This window comes from Podarcis pityusensis, assembly GCF_964106645.2.
Source record: "Podarcis pityusensis genome assembly, chromosome: 10".
NCBI lineage: Eukaryota > Metazoa > Chordata > Lepidosauria > Squamata > Lacertidae > Podarcis > Podarcis pityusensis.
This window is the reverse complement of record NC_138035.1, coordinates 67,623,643-67,648,333: the sequence shown is the minus strand read 5'-3', so window position 1 is coordinate 67,648,333 and position 24,691 is coordinate 67,623,643. Positions and strand designations below refer to the sequence as shown.

The 24,691-nt window shown below is 40.2% G+C and overlaps 1 protein-coding gene across 2 annotated transcripts in view; it reads left to right on the top strand.

Moving 5' to 3' along the window:
* Nucleotides 1–24,691, top strand: part of SLC2A13 (solute carrier family 2 member 13) — a 111,111-nt gene that overhangs the window by 46,104 nt on the left and 40,316 nt on the right. For both annotated transcript variants that reach the window (XR_013991152.1, XM_081023661.1), the window contains exons 5-6: nucleotides 10,536–10,699; nucleotides 13,593–13,713. Coding sequence is in view for 1 of the 2 variants with exons in the window: in XM_081023661.1 (XP_080879787.1) it covers nucleotides 10,536–10,699; nucleotides 13,593–13,713 (285 nt within the window). In the remaining variant the exon portion in view is untranslated. The remainder of the gene's footprint in view (nucleotides 1–10,535; nucleotides 10,700–13,592; nucleotides 13,714–24,691) is intronic.

Sequence of the window (24,691 nt, the reverse complement as noted above, 5' to 3'; positions counted from 1 at the left end):
CTTTTGCAGCTCTGGGAGGGACCCTTCCCAAATCACAGATGAGGGCATCCACATTTCTTCCTCTTAATGCTCAGCAACAGTGATTAAGCGATGGTCATTTGCAATTGTGCTGCCTGAGTGCTGAATCATAATGACTACATCTGCATGTTGTGTGCTAACTTTCTTCAGAAATGTCTGGTCAACCTTTTTAAAAAAGAAAGAAAGAAAGAAAAGAATCTGGGCCCTGTGCTGGCCTTGGTCACACCAGAATCCTAACCCTTCCACCCATCTGTCTGTAGACCTGCCTCAATTCTGTTACTCCATTTCCCTTCCAGTTCTTCAAATCCCCTAATAGTCATGATTTTCCACATTCTGTATCGCAAAAGATAGCAATAAGGTGACAACCCTGGATTTGACTTACTTTTAAACCTTTTCCAGGCCATATTCAGTCCAGATTTCCTCTAAACAATTTATGTTGGTGTAAAGAATGAAGGTTTACACATTTTCTTTGAGGAGAGGCGGCTGAAAGTTGGGATGGCTATCAGCCAGCCTGTTCCTTGCCTTGATAGCCCTTCCTTTTAAGTGAGAGGGAACTAGGGACTGGCCCAGCACATGCTTTCAAAGCCCTCATCTCTGAGCAGCCTCCTCACCTTAGGAAGGGACATTTTGGAACGCTTGAAGGTATAGATTGCATTGTCAGAAATAGAGGGAATATTGCTACTTCAAGATGTGTATACAATGAAGCATCCTGAGACAATTAACAAGGCTGTGGATGTTGGCTGTTCTTGATCATAACTTCCAAAAGTTAAATTCTGGGATTTGTAGCTGCCAGACATTTTCTTTGTAGGTTCCCATGATCACTGAATAATATGCCAAAACAGATGGAGCAGAAGCAAACATTTTAAGTTTGTGTGTATCAGGAGCGGATGCTGCCAAATTAGTACTCAGATGGCATACACATTAATATTACTATGCAGTTAACTACCAGGGCCTAAATAGTAATTTTTGGTACATTTTGTGGGGATGGGGCAAAAATACCCCCAAGATTGAATTAATGTTTGGTGTGGGTGTGGTAAAATCAAATAACCCTTCTGGGAAAGTGTAGGTTTAAGATTTTTTAAGTAACAAAAATGTTTCAACACTTCAAGCAACTCACTTGACCTTAGCATCCAGCAGTCACCCCCACCTAAGCATTCATCAATTTTAGGAAAATTAGTACAGTCAAACCTCGGTTGTCTAACGTAATCCGTTCCCGAAGCCCGCTCGGCTTCCGAAACGTTGAACAACCAAGGCACGGCTTCTGATTGGTTGCAAGAGCTTTCTGCACTCAAGCGGAAGCCACGTCAGATGTTCAGCTTCCAAAAAATGTTTGAAAACCAGAGCATTTTCTTCTGGGTTTTTAGCGTTTGGGAGCGGAAATGTTCCAAAATGGAGGCGTTCGGGAACTGAGGTCTGATTGTAGTCTTATACTGAATCAGACCACTGGTCCATTTAGCTCAGTTTTTTATTCTGGCAGGTTGCAGCTCTCCAGTGTTTCAGACAGAGGACATTTCCAACCCTATGTGATGATACCTTCTGCATAAAAAACTGATGCTCTATGAGCTACATCATCACCAAAACCCCCACATTCGTTGGATATGAATAGTTCTGCGAAAGTGGGGATGATACTCAGTTCAGTTTGATTTCATTTACATTGTATCTTGAAAGCACAGAATAATAAATTTAATTGGTCTTGTGGCACATTACTTATTACTTACTGTATTTTGTGCTCTATAAGACTCACTTTTTCCCTCCTAAAAAGTAAGGGGAAATGTGTGTGCGTCTTATGGAGTGAATGCAGGCTGCGCCTCTATCACAGAAGCCAGAACAGCAAGAGGGATTGCTGCTTTCACTGCGCAGCGATCCCTCTTGGTGTTCTGGCTTCTGAGATTCAGAATATTTTTTTTCTTGTTTTCCTCCTCCAAAAACTAGGTGCGTCTTGTGGTCTGGTGCGTCTTATAGAGTGAAAAATACGGTACTTATGTAATTGTTGGTGTTGGCAACACTGTCTCTCTCGAAAGACAATGGAGTGTGCTTCTGGGGGGCGAAGACAAACTTCTGCATTAGCAGACCAAAGTGACCCCCCCTAGAGTCCAAGCCTGGGCAGGGTATATGGAGGTCCGGAGCTGCCCAGATGACAAAATCCCCCCTCTCTTGGCTTCATTGATGTGTTCCAAAGGAAAGCACAGCAATACGTTTGGCACCAGCTGGGCTGCAGGAGTTGCCAGAAGGAGGCGTACAAGGTGCCATCCAACTATTTTAGGGACTCTGGATTTGTGTAGAATTGACTATTTAGCCTTTTCTTTTCCTGAAGATAATTCCTCAAAGCAGTAGAGGTTTCGGATCAGAGTTTTCCTTCTGCTATATGGGCTACCTTCCTAGGTTAGGTAAAGCATAGAAAGTAAGGACATTAACCTTCACTGCCCAATGGATAGCTTCACTTTCTTCCTCGTGTAGTGAGTGGTAGATAATATCCGAGGACCAAAGGAATAGCAATATGTAACCTGATTTGCAGGCGGTTTGCATGAGGTGTATGCCTAAGTAAATGCATAAAAGCCTTTAACTCGCACGGGTCTAGATTGTTGCTGCAGATGGCGAAACGGTCTCTAGGCAACTATGCTGAAGAAATGCATGACCCAGATGCTCTTTCATAATGTATGTGAGTAACATGAAAGCTCGGGGTCAAGTCTGCTATAGGTCATGAGCCACCTCTTGGCCCCACTGAATGTATTTAGTAAATGCATTGTACACAGCCTGCTGCAATGATATTTACTCAGGACCATGGGAGCAATCTACACTATGATATTTAAGCATACTGAAGCTTTAGTAACTGTTAGTTTCACAGCTTAGTTTTGTAATGATTGTCACTGCGTGTTAAAGTTATTTCTTATATCAACTCCTGATTCGTAGTTGGATTGTTTTAATTACTAGTGTGCCCCTACCCTGAAATATTTGGATAGAGAGTGGGTTCTAAATATTTTAATATTTTAATAAATATACACATATACAGAAATGCTATTCAGAACTAACAACTGTGCCTGTTGCTTTAAAATTTAAGATTGGTGGGCACCTAAAGATATGCATTTATATTCTTTATATAGTATATAATTAGTCTAATATAATATCTCAATGTTTGATTAAGAAAAGAAAACCAGTATTCCCAGGAATTGTCTGGTTTTAGGCTGGCGGCTCTTACTGATGTTAATTAAGCAGTCCTAAAAGTTTAGACGTGTTTCTTTTAAAAAGTTAATTTATGCAAGGTAAATATTACTGATGTAGCACATTTAATTAAAAGTTGAAAAAGGAGAAAATAATGAGATGGTTTCTGTGTGTGAACTTAAACTTGAAGTGTTCCTAGAATTTTAAATACCTTCACTAGGCTATTCAAGAATAATTTGGTTCAAGAGAATGATTTCATTAGGGGATAACGCTCTGTATGCAAAGAAGTCTGTGCGCTAATGCATTTTCATAATGTTGAGGAATTGTGCAGCCTTTTCTATTTTTTTACTATGTCATCATAGTGAGGGATGTTGGCAGGGGGGAGGGGGACGTAGAATGTGTAATTTTAAGGTACCATGGCTTGATTTATCTACCAGTCCAAAAGCTAGACAAGAGCTTTGTTATATACCTTAAATAAGAACAGGAAACTGTCTGTCCATTTCCAACTCTGCCCATTTACAACTTAGTCCAGTACCACCTAATGACCAAACTATATATTGGCCTTATCCACACAGTCTTAGTTTAGCTGCACTGTGACAATTGAGTATTAAACAAAACAAAATATGCATGGCATGACTTGCTCTCCCTTCTCTCACTAGGAGGCAACCATCTGAAATGGGGAGCCTTTCATTGGCAAACGTTGAGGGTTCTCAAACTCATGAAAAGGGCATCAGTGCATGTCTTCTGCACTGGGTACTTGGGGTTCTAGTAAAAGACAGGTGAACATAACCACCACATTTGCACATAACATTAAGCCCAAAGCATGGCTTCCTCAGAATGAGGAGGCAGGTGCTTTGCTCCTCCCATGTTCTTTTAATTTGACATGTCAGTAACTCCAAGGGGTGGATAATTCTAGCTTTCAAAGGTATGTTTGAGCTGAATACTAGTTTGCCCACAAACAACAGCATACATTGTGTTGACTAGCTTATCACTGAAAACAGCACAGGGGCTTTCTAGCACGCCCAACATTTTTGTATTGGGGATATGTGTTCTGAACATGAAAATCTCATCTAGGATATTTTACAGTGCCTCTGGTGCTGAATAGTAATCATTCAAAGTGTACAATTTTCCTTTTTGGAGAGGTCTGGTGTCTTTATTCTAGATGTATTGCCTCTAGTATGCTTTTGTCACCACAATTAATTTTCAAATGTGGAATTTATTTGTCTTAGTCCATTACAATGTATATTACTATTATTATACGTTTATTTATACTTCGCCTATTTCTCTTATGGGACTCAAGGCAGCTTACAGATTAAAAACAAGAACCTCTCAAAAAAATCAGAAAATCAATAATTAAAATACAATTGATAGAATTAAAACTATATACATATATAAGATCCATTTAAAAACATACCAGTGACTACAATAAAAACAGCAGGGCACCAGCTCTTTAATTAAAAGCAATCAGTTCCCAAAAGCCTGTGGCAACAAGAAAGTACTCACCTGCCAGTAGGACAGCAAGGAGGGAGCTGGTCTAGCTTTTTTAGGGAAGGAGTTCCCAGAAGTCTGGGAGCAGACCACTGATAAGGCCGTCTCCCATGTCCCCACCAAGAATGCCTGAATATTGTGAATGTTCTGTTCAGGATTCAAGCATAACCATACCAGTCTAGCAGTAGAAATACACAGGTGTGTCCTGTTGTCTTGCCTGTTTCTTTATTGAGTGTGGACATGTTTCTTGCTTTTTCTTCTTTTATGTCCTTGTTGTCTAATTTGTATTGTGGGTAATGCACCATTGACAGTTTGTTTAGTTGCATCATAAAATTTCCAGTAATAATAATAACAATTTCTCACCAAAGTTGGCTGTGATTTTTTTCCTTTGCTAAATGATATCAGTAAATAGGTGGCCTGCTGTGTTGCCCTCTTTTGCTATTGTCACTAAGAAATTAGGATAAGGTTTATAGGAGAGGTGTCTATTCACTCTGCAGCAGATTGCCTCAGCTGATAAAACGGTGGTGTTTCAATCAGTACTGGTGATTAACACACGGTAGTGACATAATCTTGGATTGTTTTCAGACTTGTTTGTTCAAACAAATGTTCAACAGTGTTTGTGGGGAGGTTAGACAAGGTTAGACTGAGCATCAGTTCTAGTTGCCGGGAGGTTATAAAATGTTGTGTCAAGCAATGGTTATCCCACACTTTCTAGCACATTTTCCTGTCACTCTCCTTCAGCAAAATGTTCAATTTTGGTGGAAAGGGGGTTTGCTACACAAGAGCACCAAATCAGCTTTAGTTGCACAACCTGGGATTGTTGGTATGCAATTAAATTCCACCTGAACATAGCCCTTAAATTGGTTTAATGTTTCATATTATTGTATTCATTTATTTATTTATTGTAACTGTGTGTATTTGCTAAGACCTTTCACCAAAAGCAATAAATACAATGGAGTACTGGAATGGATGAGGCACAATCCATTCTGTTTAAAGATTGTGTAGATGTGCAGCAGAGGAAGACACGCCACATCTGAGAGAAGAGTAGCAAAGATTAATAAGCACTCTGATGAAAGAGGTAGAAGTAAAAAAAGAGATACAAGTTAAGTGGTTTAGCATGATTCCCTATACTTGACTTGAACTAAGAGATACTCATACATGGCCGCACCTTTGTCAAGCTATCTGGAAAATCAAGGAAGAGTTTAAAAATAGCTGTGTGGTAGCCACTAGACGAGGATTTTGTCTCGGCAAATGGATTCGAAAACCACATTAAGAATTGAACATGGTTATATTGTCACAGAAAGCGTTACTGAAGCAATTTAGATGATGCTCCAAACCAAGGGTTTCTGGTTCTGGTTTGAATGGAAAGCAGTAAAGCATAGTTTGCTAACTGGGACATCACAGCAGAATGTCAATATCAAGGCCGGAAATAGAAAGTGGAGTTGCATATAGTGGAGAGAGGTAGTATATGGCCCATCAGCTTGTTCCTGATCCATCATATCATGGTTTGGGCTACAGGATGGTCTGAACTGAGCTAGTGTATGTGTTGCTTTCTTCTCAGAACTTCAGGAAATTTTCTATACTGATGTGCATGTGCAAAAGCCCAGCAAGATGGTGAATGTGTTACCTTTAAGCAGGAGTGGCTAACCTGTTCAACTCCCATCAGCCACACCTAGCATGTTCAACAGAGAGTTACAAGTTAGCCTCATCTGCCCTAAAGGGAAAAAATAAATTCAATAATCCTTAAGAAATATAGTTTACCTTTACTGGATCATGAAAGTAAGTATGCATGACTATATTAAATACACTATCCATTAATATATTACAAGACCATTGTGGGCTCTTTTTGTGTGCGTGATAAACTGATTTTTAACCTCACGTGTTGAAACAGTTGTGGGACAGGTTTTTGCTACTCAGGAAAGAAATATCTTGCTGCACATAATGAATGGACTGTACTCTTTACGTTCAGCTTTTTTTCAGTTACCAAGCTTTAAATGGAACACTTTCAGTTCAGTGATTTTTCCCCTCCACCCCTCTCGTTCTTGTCATATATCACTGCCTTGTAAAATGTTCCTTTGGTTTGTGTGAGACTAACCTGGGCTCAATGGTTGCAAAATTTGCAAGATAGCAGCACTGTTTTCTGATTTGCAGAAATGGAGGCGAAGAATAGCCAATAGCTGGGTTCAGATACAGGGTTTTAGCATAATGTGAATCAACCGACTAGTGTGCTTCAGTCTTCCCCTCTCCTTCTGACAGGAATTGTATATATTAACAACATAAACCTGATGTGGTTAAGCACAGTCATATTTGAACAGCATTTTGAATTTCAGTATCTCACTGTGTTTCTACAAGATACCTTTTTTGGAGTCAAATGGATAAAATAGTCCCATAAGAATTGGTATTGTGAACGTAGAAGAAGGTACATGAGTCAGTTGTAAAACTATTTGCTTCAGTTCTTTTCTAAAGCTTTAACAATTTTGCTAGAGTGCTGCTTGTGGTATCATTTTGCCTTGAGCTGAGTTCGCAGTTGAGTTACAAGTTGTGGAGAAAGCGGTTTCCTAGACACTTTCCTAAACTGTGTTAATGTGTTAAAAAATTGTTCTTGCTATTTTTGCATTGTAAAAGGTATGTAACAATATCATGGCTCTGAAAGAGAAACTACTGTAACTGCTGAAAGGTGCTTTTGCACTGGGAACATTCATCCTATTTAACTGTGATTGAAAAGTCTGTCAAACCACTGAAAAGCCAACTTCATTAAGAATCAGTTTGCAAAAGATCCTCCTCCTATAAAGAGAGGAGGTATACTATGAAGGTTAAATAATTACAGAGTTAAGAAACTAAAAGGATGACAGCATCGTTTTCACTGAGGAAGCACAGCGTTCAGTTGTTTGGGTTTCATATCCAGCAGTTTGATGAGCTAAACAGAAAATCTAAATTATGAATGATACTGACATTTGGGATTTCCTCTTTCTCTTACCTGCAATGACACAGTGACATCCAAAGAAATAGTTTAAGATTTCAGATTGAGGATTAAAAATTGCAGGCAGTAATTTTGAGCCAGATGTAATTCATAGGAGGAAAGGAACTAACAAGTGCATATTACTGAAAATGTCAATATGTAGTGAGCAGGAACATTTGAAAAGGGGAAAGAGTGGTGATTGTTCTGAAATACATTGATATATAAAATTTACCTTTTCACGCGTTTTAAAGGTCCGCCTTTCAGCCTTTGTCTAATTTGCCTGTAGACCTTAGTCTTGTCTCCTCTTTTGTCCCAGTTCCAGTGTGTCTCTTGTTCCTGAATTGTGTTCTTAGCCTAGAATACTTAGTCTATTCATTCCATCATGTGAAAGCATGATTGCTTGTGCTACATACAGAGCTGATACTTATAGGTGAGAGAGTGTCTCAAAAGCACCACTTCCTCAGAAGTATACTGTTTATTGTGAGGGCTCCCTCTGGCGGTCTCTGCTACCAACTCTGAGAAATATAAGGAGTCGTGGCTTGTCCACTGGAATCTTTTTCAATTTAAAAGTTGGAGCATCTGAGAGGAAGAAAAGCTTTTTTTTAAGTGTCCTTAGTTGAGCAGGTAGCAGCTGTCTGCCAACTATGCTTGAAACTGAAGTTTAATCAGTTAGACTTTTGTCATAGTCAGAAACTGATAGTGATTTATTCCAGACATAATTATGGCTTAGCATTATGTGCACAAGGCTGGAGTGCCCATATTTCCCTTTCCTGCTGCTCTGGTGTAGCTGCAAAGAGATTGGAAGCTCTTGTTTCTGCTTTCAGGCAACTCTGGTTAGTCTTGCACTGGGATGGAGGAGCTGTGGCCCTCCATGTGTTGCCATGGTGAAGGAAATTCAAATCCAATAATATCTGGAGGGCCACAGAGTTTCCCCATCCCTGCCTTAAACCATAGTTAAGATGGTTTTCTGCTTTTCTGATCAGATATAATGAATAATTCTGGTTATCTTGAAACAGATGCAGACCCTGCCAGTCTGCTCATGGCTGTGTCAGGGAAGAAGGGAGCATATGAAATAGGGACGAATTCACTATGGTTTAAGATTGTGTCTAAACAATAGAGACCCTTTCTTGTGAATAGAAGGCTAAATGGAAGCTTTGTCACAGTTTTCTTGTGGAAAGCACAGATAAATTGGATCTGCAATCAGACCCCTGCCCTGAAAGCAGGAGGAGAAGGACTAATGTAATAATAAGGAAAAAAACATGAGCAGAAAGGAGGAATTGGCTCTGAGAGGCTTTGAAAGTACCAGCATCCTTTGGTATTTTACGTGATGGTAAAATAGAAATGATTTGGTGATTCCAGGATATTTCAGTTATAGCAGAACAAAAGATCACAACCATTACGTTTCTTTGGATCATAAAATCTTTGTGTGTTGATGAGATGGCATTTCATACAAATGAGGTGCAAACTTAAAATGAAAGCTGGACTGCAGCATTTTGTTTGCTGGTGACTTCATCAAAACTTGAAAGATTTTGCAATTTGGAATCAAGAATTTGAATGCTTAAATAATTCTCACTGAAGTATTTCAGAGTGATAGCATTTGTAGTAGTAATTTAGAAATCCATTTTGAAATTTGACATGCAGTCTTGTCATAAGAACACACTACCAGCCGTTTAGGACAAAAAGGAATCCTTCTGCTTTAAAGGTTGGCTTAAATTGGTCACGTCTAAGCATAAGATTTCAGACCCCCTAAAAGTTTATAGCACTTGTTAAATTCAGTTATTTTGAAATGTGTACTAAATAGACGGCTCAGCAGACCCACTAGTGACAAGCACTTTTATCGCCTGCAACAGTAACACATTTTGTTTGAATGCAGTATAGACACTGGAAGAGTCTTTTGTCGTCATCAAAGGCCCTTCTTTGTGTTCCTCCTCCACAAGAGGTCCAGAGGGTGGCAACATGAGAACGGGCCTTTTCTGCAGTGGCTCCCCACTTGTGGATTACTCTCCTCAGGGATGCTCACTTGGCACCTTCATTACATATCTTTAGGCACGAGGCAAAAACATTCCTCTTTTCCCAGGCCTTTGGCTGATTAAACAATCTATGCCCTTTTAAACTGTTTTTGTTTATTACTATGGAATGTATTTTTATGTTTTTATATTGTAAACTGTCTTGTGATTCCCTGATGAATATAATTTAACTTACAGGAGTTGTTGTTTAGTTGTTTAGTCGTGTCCAACTCTTCGTGACCCCATGGACCAGAGCATGCCAGGCGTTCCTGTCTTCCACTGCCTCCCGCAGTTTGGTCAGACTCATGTTGGTAGCTTCAAGAACACTGTCCAACCATCTTGTCCTCTTGTCGTCCCCTTCTCCTTGTGACCTCCATCTTTCCCAGCATCAGGGTCTTTTCCAGGGAATCTTCTCTTCTCTTATGAGGTGGCCAAAGTATTGGAGCCTCAGCTTCAGGATCTGTCCTTCTTACAGGAGTGGAGAATAGCAATTAAGAGTTTTTAATTCTTAAGTTTATTATGAATTAACACTCTTAATTGGTGTCACATTCTCCATGGCAACATTCCATCCTTTCTCATGTTCTTCTGTAGGAAGAAGTTGTCCCCAACTGGCCTCAAAGCAACAAGGATTTGTGAGTGTCAGGAGAACAGTGTTCCTAGGACATGTGTTGGAAATTTCAGAGCCTTTTAAGCAACAAGTTTCTGGAGTCTCCCGAGTCAAGCTGCCCAGCAAAGCACAGGACGTGTTCAGTTCCTTAGTGCCATTGTAAAAGAAAATATTGTAACTGCCGAAATGTACAAATCTCATACAGTACTCTCCATAATGAAAACCCATATATGAAATCGTTTTATCATTGACCAAATCAGGGACAATGCTTTTTATTCTCTTTTATTTAACTTTCCAGGTATTACAGTGCCACCATTATGCAGATGTCCGGTGTTCAAGATGACCGGCTTGCAATTTGGCTTGCTGCAGTGACAGCATTCACTAATTTCATTTTCACTCTTGTTGGAGTCTGGCTTGTTGAGAAAGTGGGCCGGCGAAAACTCACCCTCGGAAGCTTAGCAGGTACAATTTTGTGTTAGTTCTCTTCATTATTGTGTGACATGTTGTTTCAGGCCAAGATGGACTGCGTAGAAGAAAGTTTATTGAGACAGGGAAATGCAGTAAGAATGGCAGAAGATTGCTCTTAAAGCTTCTTAAATTAACAAGCCAAGTTGATGTCTGTAGGTTTTGGAAGAGGCAGGCCTGTGTTGATCAGGTGTGGCATATTTGGGGTTCTTTTGGATGAGTTGCCTCTCTGCAGGTTTAGAATGAAAGGTAATAAGCATATATGCCCCCAAAAGCATGTGAGCAATCAAATTATAAAATTGTAGAGTTGGAAGGGACATCAAGTGTCATCTAGTCCAATCCCCTGTGATGCAGGAGTTTAAACTACAGTGGTACCTTGGTTTACAAACTTAACTTGTTCTAGAAGTCCATTCTTAAACCAAAGTGTTCTTAAACCAAGGTGTGCTTTCCCATAGCAGTGGGGGACTCAATTTACAAATGGAACACACTCAACAGGAAGCAGAACATGTTCTGCTTCCAAGGCAAAGTTCAAAAACCAAAACACCTACTTCTGGGTTTGCAGCGTTCTTAATCCAAGTTATTCATAAACTAAGCTGTTCTTAAACCACTGTAGATCATACATGACAGATGGCCAAATTCCTTCTGCTTAAAAACCTCCGAGGAAGGTGAGTCCACCTGGAACTGCCTCCTGGGAGTCTGTCCCACTGTCAAACAGCTCTTAACTGCCAGAAAGTTTTTTCTGATGTTTAACAAGCATCTCCTTTCTTGTAACTTGGATCCATTGCTTCAGTTCCTAGCCTCGGGAGCAGGAATAACAACCAGTAACAAGCAGTTATGAATCGAAGACCTGGGATAGCCCAGTTGTTAAAGAATGAGACTCTTAATTTCAGGCTTGTGGGTTTGAGCCCCACATTAGGCAAAAGATTTCTGCATTGCAGGGACTTGGGCTAGATGACCCTTCCAACTCTACAATTCTATGCTTCTATAAGCAACAATGTAGAATGGTAAGACTTCGTAATAGCTAATCTTGATAACAGTGTTGCACAGTAAAATAATGTAACTCTCAGTCTTCTGTGCAAATTCTTAAGAGTTTCTAAATTAATTTGCCTGTGTAAATAGTTTTTATCCAGCCTGGTTTGCATTGATAAGTGAACTAGCTATGGTGTGCTCATCTTTATTTAGTGTTCACTGTTGTATGCCTAGACCTGGTTCACACAACGTGGTAAACCAAAGTTGGACTTCCCTAGACCATGTGAAAGGGCAGGCACCCAGAGAAGAGCTCATAGCTGCTTTGCTGCCTCCTGGTCTTTTTCGTTCCTCCTGAACAAAGCCAAGGCTTGGCTTGTGTGTTGGCACTGCAATTTGTGGGTAAGCTCTCGCCTCAACCCCGAGCTGGAGCCAAGAACAAACCTTGGCTACAGCTTGTGATTTGTGAAGTGATAGCTGACCTGTGGAACCCAGTTTGGATGAAACACTAAGCCAAATGTTGACCTGGTTCTGCATAGTGCAGCAGTAAAAGGGAGGAAGGAGGAAGAAAGAGGCTTTGAGCAGCTCTTCACGGCCTCCACATCTGCATGCTCTTGGTAAGCCACAGGTTTGCATGATATAAGCCAAAACAAATAAATACCAAATACAGCTTCTATTTAATCAGCTGTCTGCTTTTGATTTGATTGTGCTTTCTATGTTGAAATTCCAAGATATACCCTGTTCTGTTTGCCCTAAACCACTGTAAGAGCTAGTAATGTAAAGCATTTTGGAAATAGTAATTTTCAGTAACAATGAGTAACTAACTTTTCTCAGCTGGTGACTGTTTTCAATTTCCAGTTGCTTTTTTGAAACCCTGTAGTAATTCAAGCGTTTTTTTTAATAAAGAAGTCAGTTTGCTGTTTTTCTGAAAACAGGGGTGTTGAAACTCCATCCTATTCAAATCTGTAGAGTACTGTAAGTTCTGCTGACAGATTTCAGTGAATACATCTTACTGTAGAGAGACTGGTTTTCAGACTGAATGTCGCAGATTTTTCAAGTGCTTCAACATGCTTCAGCACGTTTCAGAGATGAGAAGGAAGGGTCATTGCCCGCCTGATCTAAATTTTCAATGCTGATGAGAGGCAGAACTATCCTTTCCCTCAAAGTACACTTAGCAAGTGAGCTTCAAGAAGAACTTATGAACACCTGCTACTTGGCTGGCTCTGACTAAGTGTTGTGTTCTCCTTTTTGAGGAAGACCTGCAGAGGGCCTCATTTGTCTCTTGTTTGGGGAGGCTTAAAGTTACAGGTAGTGTAGGACTTTGCAGCCATAAGGCTCCAACCTCCTTTTCTTATATTGTAAGGATAAATCATTTCTTGCCTGGTCTACGCAACATCTTTTTCTTGTTTGTAGATGCCATAGAATGAATTTGGGCCTTCAAGAATGCAAATCTCTGAAGAAATGTTGTCCTCTTAATGCTACTTGCCATGTTTTCCTCAGATAAACAGAATTCTACACTCAGCATTTCTTAACAAAAGGACTATCTAAACACCTGTTTACTTCAGTCTCAGGTGTTATAAGGCAGATTGGATTGACAGATGCTAGAATTGGATGCTATTGTGACATTTGCCTTTTTGTAGATATAATTCCATCTGAGCATGTGGATGAAGCACCAACATATTGTGAGGAATTTTTCATCAAAGTAGCAACCCGGTCCCTTGTTCCTGGCCATTCTGTATTATGTGATGTTCTTGAGCATTGCATATGTCAAGGAGTTAGGTGCCTAATATAAATACTTTATTGCAACGGACAAAGTCAGCTCAACATTGTTAAATTGAACAAAATAGCAGTTTTCTGCTAAAGAAGCACATTTGTGTTAGTAAAATTCTGTTCTGAACTAAAGTGTTTTGTTTCTTTCTTGTAGGCACTACAGTTGCGCTTCTTATTTTAGCTTTGGGATTTTTGCTGTCAGCTCAGGTTTCACCACAAGTCACTCTTAATCCCGAAGGCCCTTCAGGTCAAAATTCTACCTGCACAAAATACAGGTAAGTTGCTGTGATTTCCTCATTAAAAACCTCTGATGAGAATCCAATTTATTTTTCTAGTGCAGACTTTCATTGGCTGAGGATTTTGTGTTCAAAACATATAAGGGATATTTCTGTTCCTTCCTTCATAGGGTTTGTACCTTTGCGGCTGAGGTGTGCCAATGAGCAATGTTAGTGGCTCATTGTATTTTGATTGTTATTAATTGTATATCAGCAGAAGATGTACTGACCTCTTTGGTAGTTGTCTGTCTGCAGTAAAAACATAGAAAGAACTCAACTTGTGCAGAACTTACTCCATGCACCCTTCCTGTAGAGAATTCCTAAGTTGGTCCAGATTGCTTTCCTAGGGTTCAGGAAACTTAGTCTATTACTTAGGCCAGAGTGGGGGCCCTTCACCCTTCCATTTATCTTATTTTTTGTTCCATCTCCTATTAGGCCCAAGTGGTCAGGAACGATGGGGAGTTGTAGTCTACAACATCTAGAGGGCCACACATTCCCCATTCCTGATTTAGGCAAACACTTTGGCTTAGATCCGAAGAGCCCCTGGCACAAGACAAGGCAAGGCATGCTTACTCACAAGACTCATGCCCTGCAAGATCACCAAGCATGGAGATGCTCTCTGGGTTGGGGAGGATGCATCTTTCCCAGCGACAGCAGTGCCACTGGGTCCTGGGCGACCAGGCTGTGCCCTCCCCATCAGCCCATGAGATGCCCATTCTTCCTCGTCTCCCTGGAAGGAAAGAAGGAAGATGGGAGTCCTCGTTCCCCAGCCAGGGCAGCTGCCTTCTTCCCCCAGTATTAACTCCCCGTGTCATCTCATTTTCCCCTCATCTCTCTCAGCCTGGTACTCCACATCTGAGTTCGATGATGCCTCAGGACTCATGACAGGGTAGTTTCTACATTGTGCAGTTTGTGCAAACTGCTACAGCACGATTGCTTAATGAGACTTCAGTTCTGTCGGCATATTATGCTTTTGCTCAACAATCTTCTGTGGTTTCACTGTTGGTATATAAAGCTCTTAATAGCTTGGGACCTGGTTACTTAAGGGACCCCCATTGCTCCATGTATGCCTATTTGATCACTTTGTTTGGGAGAACTTGTACTTTTACGATTTTCACATAATATTTGTTCCACATTTCTGAGAAGTTGTTGTTCCTTTAATGTTCTCTGCTCTTGTGAGCCATTCTCACTATATTGTTTTAGATGCTTGCTGCAAACTTTTCTTATCCAGAAAAATGATTTGATTACTTATTATTTGTTTTAAAGTGTTGTTGGTTTTTTATATTTGTTTTTAATTATGAAGGTTTTTAATATAGGCAGTGACTGATTTGTGCGAGGGTTATGTTCTAGACCTCCGCCCCTTTCTGTGACGTTTGTGGGTTACATCCAGGTTTGGCGTGGTTTGCGCATGTGAGATCATGCACATAAGATGCATCTGAAGTGGTCATGGCCTGTTTTCGTTTTACAGATTTTAGCCCTATGTTGGTTTGGAAAATTCTTTTGAAGAAGTGGTTTACAAATATTCTAAATAAATAAGCATTTCTTTGTAAAGAGAAGTTGTCAGAGCAACAAAGGAAGAGGGCAGTATTATATTTTAAACTAAACATATTTATAGAAATACAATGGTTTTTTCTCTTCCTGATGAAAGACTAACTGAATTGCATTTGGCAATACAGGAGGCATAGATTACAAAATTGTAAATTAAAGGAATGCTTGTAGAAACTGATCTGAACTCGAGCTTATGTCTCACAAAGCTGATTCTTGCAATATTGCCAGCTCTCCTCTAAGGGATACATTGCTTGGATGAAAGCATGATATTATACTGTAACTCAGCTTACGTTTACAGCATATCTGCCACCTATAAGCATATTGGAAACCAATAGCAGATGCCTGGAGTGTTGGAGATGAAGGAGCTGTGCAGAGTTACTACTATATAACACTGACTTGTTATTTCACAAGTAATACCTAAAAAGGTGAATTTTAATGAGTTCAGTTTGTGGGTGCAGACAATTGCTGAAGTAGGGGACAGTGATACCATTATATTCATGGAGCTTCTGATGTGATATTTCTACTCCTTGTAAGGTTTTACAGCTGTCAAAAGCTTTGGATATCGCCCTGCAACTCCAGCTGACCATGTCTGTCTAATTTATAATTGCTGGAAATTTAGTCAAATGGGAATGGAAATTCCCATCTGCATAAAAAACTGCCAAAGAAATGCAGTTCCATGTAAAGCTTTATAAACAAACTTCTGTCACAGAAGTTTCTCTAATGCCAGTGTAACATAGCTTTCTCATTTGTGTGTTGATTGACCCTATCTCTCTTCTCCCAGTACATGATTTCTTTGCTATTACTAGAACAAGATTGAAGACGGAACTAACTCCAGATGATAAGAACAGAATTGCTTTCACAACTTAGGGAAAGCAATTTTAATGCACACATCTCTTTTCGTTGTAGGGTGTTTGAAGGGCAAATAGCGTACTGCAGAGAAATGTGTTAGAGATGCAGCTTAATATGGTAACTCCTCAATTTAAAACCTAGTTCACATAAAATGAAAAACAGGTTCCGGTTATAGTACAAATTAGTGGAGAAATGGAACCTGAGATTGTAGTTTATTGGTGGCATTGTGGAAATTACATCAAGTAGAAAACATGGTGTTCTTCAAATGTTTTGGACTACAATTCCCATCATGCCTGACCGTGCTGGCTGGGCTTATGGGAGCTGTACCCCAAACATCTGGAAGACTTTACATTGGCTACTCCTGCATTACATCATCTAGCAATGGGTGGGGTGCACTTTCAGTCTAACAAATGAAGTTGAGAGCAGGAGTGAAACAGGTAATGGTACTCAGATCATATTCAGGTACGCTGGATGAAATTAAGGTTGGATTATGCTATTAGATTCTAATAGGTACGTTGAAAATACTTGACTTTTGTGTTTCTTTCGCTGCTGTGGATTGGCATGAATACATTTTAAGCAATTTCATTAGACGTTCAGATTGTGGATTATATCTGATTGTGCTGAATTGCCGTAAATTGCTTTGGGTGCCCACTGCCTAGGGGCGGAAAATTTGTGTACATTCCTGATCACCTGTCTCAAAAAAGATACTATAGAGCTAGAAAAGGGCAGAAGGGGTTGGGCAGTCATCCAGAATGATAAAGGGGTAGAGCACTTTCCCTGTGATGAAATGTAAAAGCATTTGGAGCTCTTTTCTTCGGAAAAGAATAATGTGGTATTGTTGACAGAATTGGGTGGAGCACTTCTTACTCTCATTGTAACTGTTTAATTGCATGCTCCACTGGCAGTCCTTTTATTTCAGCCTTTATTAAATAAAAGAACACCCAGTTACTTTATTGATGCAATAAAAGAGAACCAGAATATCTACCTCGTATTAGACTACAAACTCTGCAATTACTTTCGGGAGTTCGGGCAGTGGGTTTAAAATATTTTTTAAAAATCAATTATACTAAATAACAAAAAAATCCCAAACTTTTAAACTTCTAAGGTGTCACATACTATCTTGCATATTTGTAATAGTTCTCAGTTAATTTAAGGTCAGTAGATTACCTCAATTACTATGGAAATATTTGTGAATCTCTCATTCCAGATCCTTATTCCACACTGTAATACTTAATGGTTTGGAAATTAATCATAATTTGATAAAAGTCTAGGCAACCCTTTTGTTCAAAATAACTTTTACAAACTCAGTTTTCTTTCTTGTTAGATACCCATTTACCGTATTTTTCTGTGTATAAGACTAGGTTTTCCCCCCTAAAAAATGTCAAAAATTTGGGGCATCTTCTACACGGATACATCTCCCCCATTTTCTTAAATCGGTGTGCCCCAAAATAGAGGGTGTCTTATACATGGGGGCGTCTTATAGATGGAAAAATACGGCAATTTTTTATGCATCCACTGTCTTAATAGAAACAGTGGAGATCTTAAATGCTTGTCTTGCTACATGAAACTCTTTTACACTCTAATAGTATTATGGTAATATTCCAAATAGAATGAAGCCTTGTGTAATAATAAATATTGTTCCATATTTACATAATTGGTACACTTTTTCCATTACTACACTTTCAATTTTGAGCAAGGACTGTTAGAGGAGCAGAAATGTACTTTATTGTGCCTGCTTTTTAAGGCACAAGGGTGCCCTAAGACATAGTAGATTAGCCCTAAGAAGCAGGGTGGGGAAAACAAATGGACTTAAAAATAATTTTTTAAAAGCAGGCAGCACATGCTCAACTATGAGACATGGCAGGGGATTCTAGTTGTGTTAATTTACCATTTACTACTCAGTTTTGAAGCCTTTGTGGATCAGTTTAAAAATGCGAACTTCTGTATAGATATTTGTGTGTGTGTGTGTTTTCAGCAAAATAGAAACCTAAATGTTCTGTTTTGTGTAACTTTGATCCAGACATTAAATGGGGCTGCATTCCTACATGCGTTTTCCTCCAGACAAAAGTCTTCTAGAGCCAGTTGTGTGTAGAGTTCATGTGAGGCAAAGATGACAATCTGTTGCCCCAGCACACACAATTTATGGAGATCACCAATGAATGAGTCATCTTCACAGAATTAACTTTGCAAATTAGTCATACCAATCTTCACTGCTGACTGAAATGAAAGTTTTGGTATAATAGATGCACAGTGTGTCGAAACAGCACATTGTTTGCTGCTGCAAAATTTAGTGATGGCCACCAGCTTGGATGGTTTTGATTAGGTCGATAGGGCTACTAGCCACAATAGTTGTGTCCTGTGTCCACAGATGGAGGCAGTATGCCTCTGAATACGTTGCTGGAATTTACAGGTATGGCGTGTACCATTGCCCTATTGGATTTCCTGTACGCATCTGATTGGCAATTCTGCAAATAGGACGTTGGACCAAATGAACACTTGACTTGATTGAGCAGGGATTTTCTTATATTCTTTAATGTAGCAACCAGCAGATGCTCCATTAAAAACTGGTCTGTATTCCATTGGTCTGCTCATCCATGGTCTAATCTGTACCAGCATTTAAGTGCCCTGGGATTTTAAAAGCCACACTTTACTCCAGTTAGTGCCCTTTAAAACACTTCTATGTTTTGTTACAATATAAAATACAAGCCCCATGTAGCTGAAAAATAGAGGTTCTGGTGGTTTCCATGAAAAGCTCCGAAGAACCGAATCCCAGAATGAAGCACATGTGCCTGTTCCAACCATTCTCCACTGCTCTAATCAAAATGTAATTAAAATTCTATTGGAAAGCTCATGCTGTAGAGCTGAAGAATGACCTTATAATAAATCCTGAAATTGGCTAAGCAATAAAAGCTGTTCCCGGGTACTATCATTTAACCTTTCTTTAGCATGTTCCTCTCTCTATTAAATCTCCTAATTTAATTTAAAACCCTGGAGGGTAGCATCTCTCAACACAAAGAGTCCAGACATCTGTCATGTTAGTAATAAAATATGAAATATGAAATTAATTTTATTTTTAGGTCAGTCTCAACATGAAGAAAGGAGTATTTTTTTTTTAGTATGTAATAGAATGTTGACATTTTGCAACGCCACACTCTTAATTTTTGCTAGGTTAGCTGTCACAGGTTAGGCAGGAAGCTAATGGATGATGGTGGTTGGTTGGTTGTTTGGTTGGTTGGTTTATACCCCTCCTTTTCTGACACAGACTTAAGGTGGCTTACAAATAAAATAAGAACAGGTAAAAACAGGGGGGGGGGGGAATTAAATAATAATAATTGGTAGGCGTCCCTACCAAGCGTGCCTGTGGTGGTGAGCCTCTCACAAAGATCTCAAAACCCAAGCAGGGATTGTATGAGAGAAAACAGACTTTCGGATAGTTTGGACCTGAGCCATATAACCAGCACTTTGAATTGTGGCTGGAAGAGGACTGTTAGTCAGGAGTTGTTCGGCTCCATATAGCCAGCCCCACTCAACAATCTGGCTGCAGCCAGTTGAAGTTTCTGAGCACTTTTCAAAGGCAGCCTGACACAGAGAGTCTAATGACTAAGCCATTTCTCACCTTCTCACCCCTTGCCTTTTCCTGTAAGACCTATTACAGTCGTTAAGAGTCGTCAGCAGGCTCATCTCAGCTATCTGCCAATCTCCCATTCCCACCACCCTTCTGAGTAATACCCCTCCCCACCTTCTCACTATATAGAAGGATCTGGCAACTTCTGTTTCAGTGTATCTGAAGAAGTGTGCTTGCACACGAAAGCTCATACCAAGAACTAACTTAGTTGGTCTTAAAGGTGCTACTGGAAGGATTTTTTTTATTTTGACTATGGCAGACCAACACGGCTACCTATCTGTAACTGACACAGAGAGTGTTAGAGTATTAGATGAGGTATGCTTGATATCACCAATGTGCATCGGAAAACAAAAGGTTTAAAATAAATAGTATAAGGGGGAAAACACTGACCTTGAGATACAGTGGTACCTCGGGTTACATACGCTTCAGATTACATACGCTTCAAGTTACAGACTCCACTAACCCAGAAATAGTGCTTCAGGTTAAGAACTTTGCTTCAGGATAAGAACAGAAGTTGTGCTCCGGCAGCGTGGCAGCAGCGGGAGGCCCCATTAGCTAAAGTGGTGCTTCAGGTTAAGAACAGTTTCAGGTTAAGAACAGACCTCCGGAACGAATTAAGTACTTAACCCAAGATACCACTGTATTTTAGATCCGAGAACACTAAGCAGTAATAGTAACACTTTCCTCAAAAGTTAGTGTCAAATCACACATCTGGTATGTATATTATTTTATGTAATCTTGACATAATAGAACAAACATAAGGAAAATATTGAAAAATTTAAAGCACTGGCAGCCCTACCAAGGGAAAGGTTTGTATGAAAAATTATAGTGCTTCCCTTACGAAAGAATGAATTGCAACATCGGGAATCTTGCAGTTCAATGGGAAATGATTTCCTCCCATATATCTTTAAATTCTGATGCATTTTATATTTAAACCCACCACATACAAGTAATAAGATTCCAGTTTCAATACTATATGTATGTTGTTCCATTAAAATACCCAGAACAGTATAATTCACTCTCAAAACCATATAATAATAATAATAAATCTTTCCCCCCTAAAATATTTATCCCTGTTGATATCTGTCTTTGAATGACATTGACTTTATGTGCTGTTGTTTTAAACTGCTTTTATATTTATAATTGTTTTATAAAATTATTTTTATATTCAGTTTTCTACAACTTTTTAATATATCCAACTGTTCTGTTTTTTTATGTCCTTACATTACAAATTGCTCTGGGATGCCTCATGAGAAGCTATTCATAAATGAAATAAATTGCCATATAAAACATGACAGATAAAAGCAAACTCTGAAAGCAATAAAATACAACTAACACTTAAGAACAAAGCAAATCAGAAATCTAGGAGCAGCGAAAGTGAACAATGATACATTCAAACTAGGGAAGGAATTCAATGTAGTGCTATGGCGATTTCTGTGTTAACATTTCTACTTGCCTTATGGAAGTCGGATGTGGAAGTTGGAATCGGGAACGGAGCAGAGCAGGGATGGGAAACCCATGGCTCTGCAGATGCTGCTGGATTACAACTCCCAACAGGGCCAGTGGTCAAGGATGATGGAACTTGTAGTCTAATAAGAGCTTGATGGCCACAGTTTCCCTGTCCCTGGAAGAGCTTTATATCAGGGTACTGTAACTGGAACACTGAAAAGGAGCACCCTACCCAGCAACATTTTGTTCTACTTCCACCTTGTATTATATAATAAAAATGCAATACAGCAACCTATTATTAACACAAGGGACGCTTTAAATAATAATAATAATAATAATAATAATAATAATAATAATAATAATAATTTATTATTTATACCCCGCCCATCTGGCTGGGCTTCCCCAGCCACTCTGGGCGGCTTCCAAAAAAATATTAAAATACTGTAATACATCAGACATTAAAAGCTTCCCTAAACAGGGTTGCCTTCAGATGTCTTCTAAAAGTCTGGTAGTTGTTGTTCTCTTTGACATCTGGTGGGAGGGCGTTCCACAGAGAGGGCGCCACTACCGAGAAGGCCCTCTGCCTGGTTCCCTGTAACTTGGCTTCTCGCAGTGAGCAACCGCCAGAAGGCCCTCAGTGCTGGACCTCAGTGTCCGGGTAGAACGATGGGGGTGGAGACGCTCCTTCAGATATACTGGACTGAGGCCGTTTAGGGCTTTAAAGGACAGCACCAACACTTTGAATTGTGCTCGGAAACGTACTGGGAGCCAATGTAGGTCTTTCAAGACTGGTGTTATATGGTCTCGGCAGCCGCTCCCAGTCACCAGTCTGGCTGCCGTGTTCTGGATTAGCTGTAGTTTCCGGGTCACCTTCAAAGCGCATTGTAGTAATCCAAGCAGGAGATAACCAGAGCATGCACGACTCTGGCGAGGCAGTCCGCAGGCAGATAGGGTCTCAGCCTGTGTACCAGATGGAGCTGGTAGACAGCTGCCCTGGACACGGATTTGACCTGTGCCTCCATGGACAGCTGTGAGTCCAAAATGACTCCTAGGCTGCTGTCAGGGAACTGACATCGGAGCAGGAGGCGAAGGGGAGGCTCCTAGATGATGCTGGAGAAGGACCCAGCAGCAGGGGGAGAAGCAGCTCAGTGGAGGGGGAAGCATTTAAGCGCAACACCAGGAACAAAAGTGGGCAGATGGGGAAATCGGAGAGAGGGCTCCCGGACTCTTCACTGGAACTCAGTGAGGAGGGGACAGGTCCTCCGCTACCTACGCCCTCCCTGCGCAGAAGGCTCCCACGCAGTGAGAGGAGGAGGAGACTGGGTGTCAAACAACTCTTATGTTTCAGTTACAGATGGGTAGCCGTGTTGGTCTGCCATAGTCGAAATAAAAAAATTCCTTCCTGTAGCACCTTAAAGACCAACTAAGTTAGTTCTTGGTATAAGCTTTCGTGTGCATGCACACTTCTTCAGATACACTTCTTCAGTGTATCTGAAGAAGTGTGCATGCACACGAAAGCTTATACCAAGAACTAACTTAGTTGGTCTTTAAGGTGCTACAGGAAGGAATTTTTTTATTTCAACTCTTATGTTGGAAGAGATTCAAGAAACGCCCACTGACGGATTCTGCCAGTGACTGAGACAGTCATGATTAGAAAGGGCTGTGCAGTCAGAAAGGTTTAACAAGGCAAATTAGCCTAGAGAGGCACCAGTTTACGCACGAGTAACTCATACTCATCACAGCTGCACACCTTATATGTAACGTATGAGCAGTATTTGACATGGACATGATACCCATCTTATTTAGACACTTGGCTAAACCTGATATCAAACCCTAATATAAGGAATAAGGAGATTTTTATGAAAGGGGATCACTTTCTTTTTCAGACTGGGCTCTGTGGGCTCCACATTGTGTGCTGGTTTCTCTTTTTAATTATCTCAGGCCCCTTTTTCTTCCTTGGCATTTGGAGTGGGGAGTTGTTTCTGCAGGCAGCACTCTCAGCAGTGGTTTTGCTGGACTCAGAAGGTAAAAGACCTTGTGATATTGGTTCCAGGTTATGATAGGAAGGCATATGAAGCTACCACCTTGCAGAAGCTGAGCAGGTCTCAGTATGGTCACCTGGGAACCACGTGGATGCTACCTTGGGTTCCATGATGGAAAAAAAGGCAGGATATAAATGTAATTTTTAAAAAGTACATTTTCCAAAGGCCACTTTCAGTCTTGTAATGCAGTTTGCAACTAGGTACATGGGAAATAGCCCTGGAATAGATCGACTGTGCAGCATTTCAGTACTAGTTCTAACAGCGAAAGAATGTGAGCTACAGCTGTGACAATTTCCCTCTCTGTAGAGGACAAATCTAAGCCTGATTTCTATGTAGCAGACTGACAGTTCGATTTTTCACCTTGCTTTCCTCCATAACAGCCTGTCGGGGGATTACTACCCATACCCTTGTATAAGCACACAGAATATTTAGTGTTTAAGGAAGAGTCTCCAGGCATTTAAATTTATTTTGTTTACTTACTAGAACTTAATCAAGAATTCCAGAAGATACCTGAGATTAATAGCATACAGAACAAATCTAAAATATTGGTTGATGGATTGCTGAGAAACCCTTAATTACTTGAATCAGCAAGGATACAATTGGGCAGCAAGCAAAAGATGATATAAAATGAGAGGGTGGTAGAAGATGTTCAAAGAAAGGCGTGTTTATACCCAGTTATTAGTTACCAAAGAAAAATAGCTCCATTCCATGATATATCCAACTTAATGAAAGATTGATAAACCATATACCCAAAACACACTTCTGCAACAATCTTGATTAAGCAAGAGAATTTTAGCAATATCTAATAGAACTACATCAAATACCAACAATTGCTTTTTTTTAAAGGCATGTCTAAAAAAACCCTCCATGGTCATAGACATATTATCAAAATCTAAATTATACAAAAGTGTGTTTGGCTCCCATCTAAGGGTACTAAAAGTATCAATGTTAAAAATAACATTTGATGTAAATATCACTTGTTTAACTAATCTATAAAGGTGGGTTGAATGAAACAGACCAATCCAACGTTTTCTTTTTGTACCAGGGGACAGGCGTATTGTTGCTAAATAGGGCAGGTAGAGTAGCAGTTGTTTGAAGGTTTGTTGATATCAACTAGATCTGCACCTGCAGTGGCTCTACTCATGCCCCAGGCTTCAAGGCTATATGGTGCACAGTTCTAGCCTGTCTCTGAAGTACATTAAAGGTAAAGGTAAAGGGACCCCTGACCATTAGGTCCAGTCGTGGTGGACTCTGCGGTTGCGGCGCTCATCTCGCTTTATTGGCCAAGGGAGCCAGCGTACAGCTTCCGGGTCATGTGGCCAGCATGACTAAGCCGCTTCTGGCGAACCAGAGCAGCGCACGGAAACACCGTTTACCTTCCTGTCGTAACGGTACCTATTTATCTACTTGCACTTTGACGTGCTTTCGAACTGCTAGGTTGGCAGGAGGAGGGACTGAGCAATGG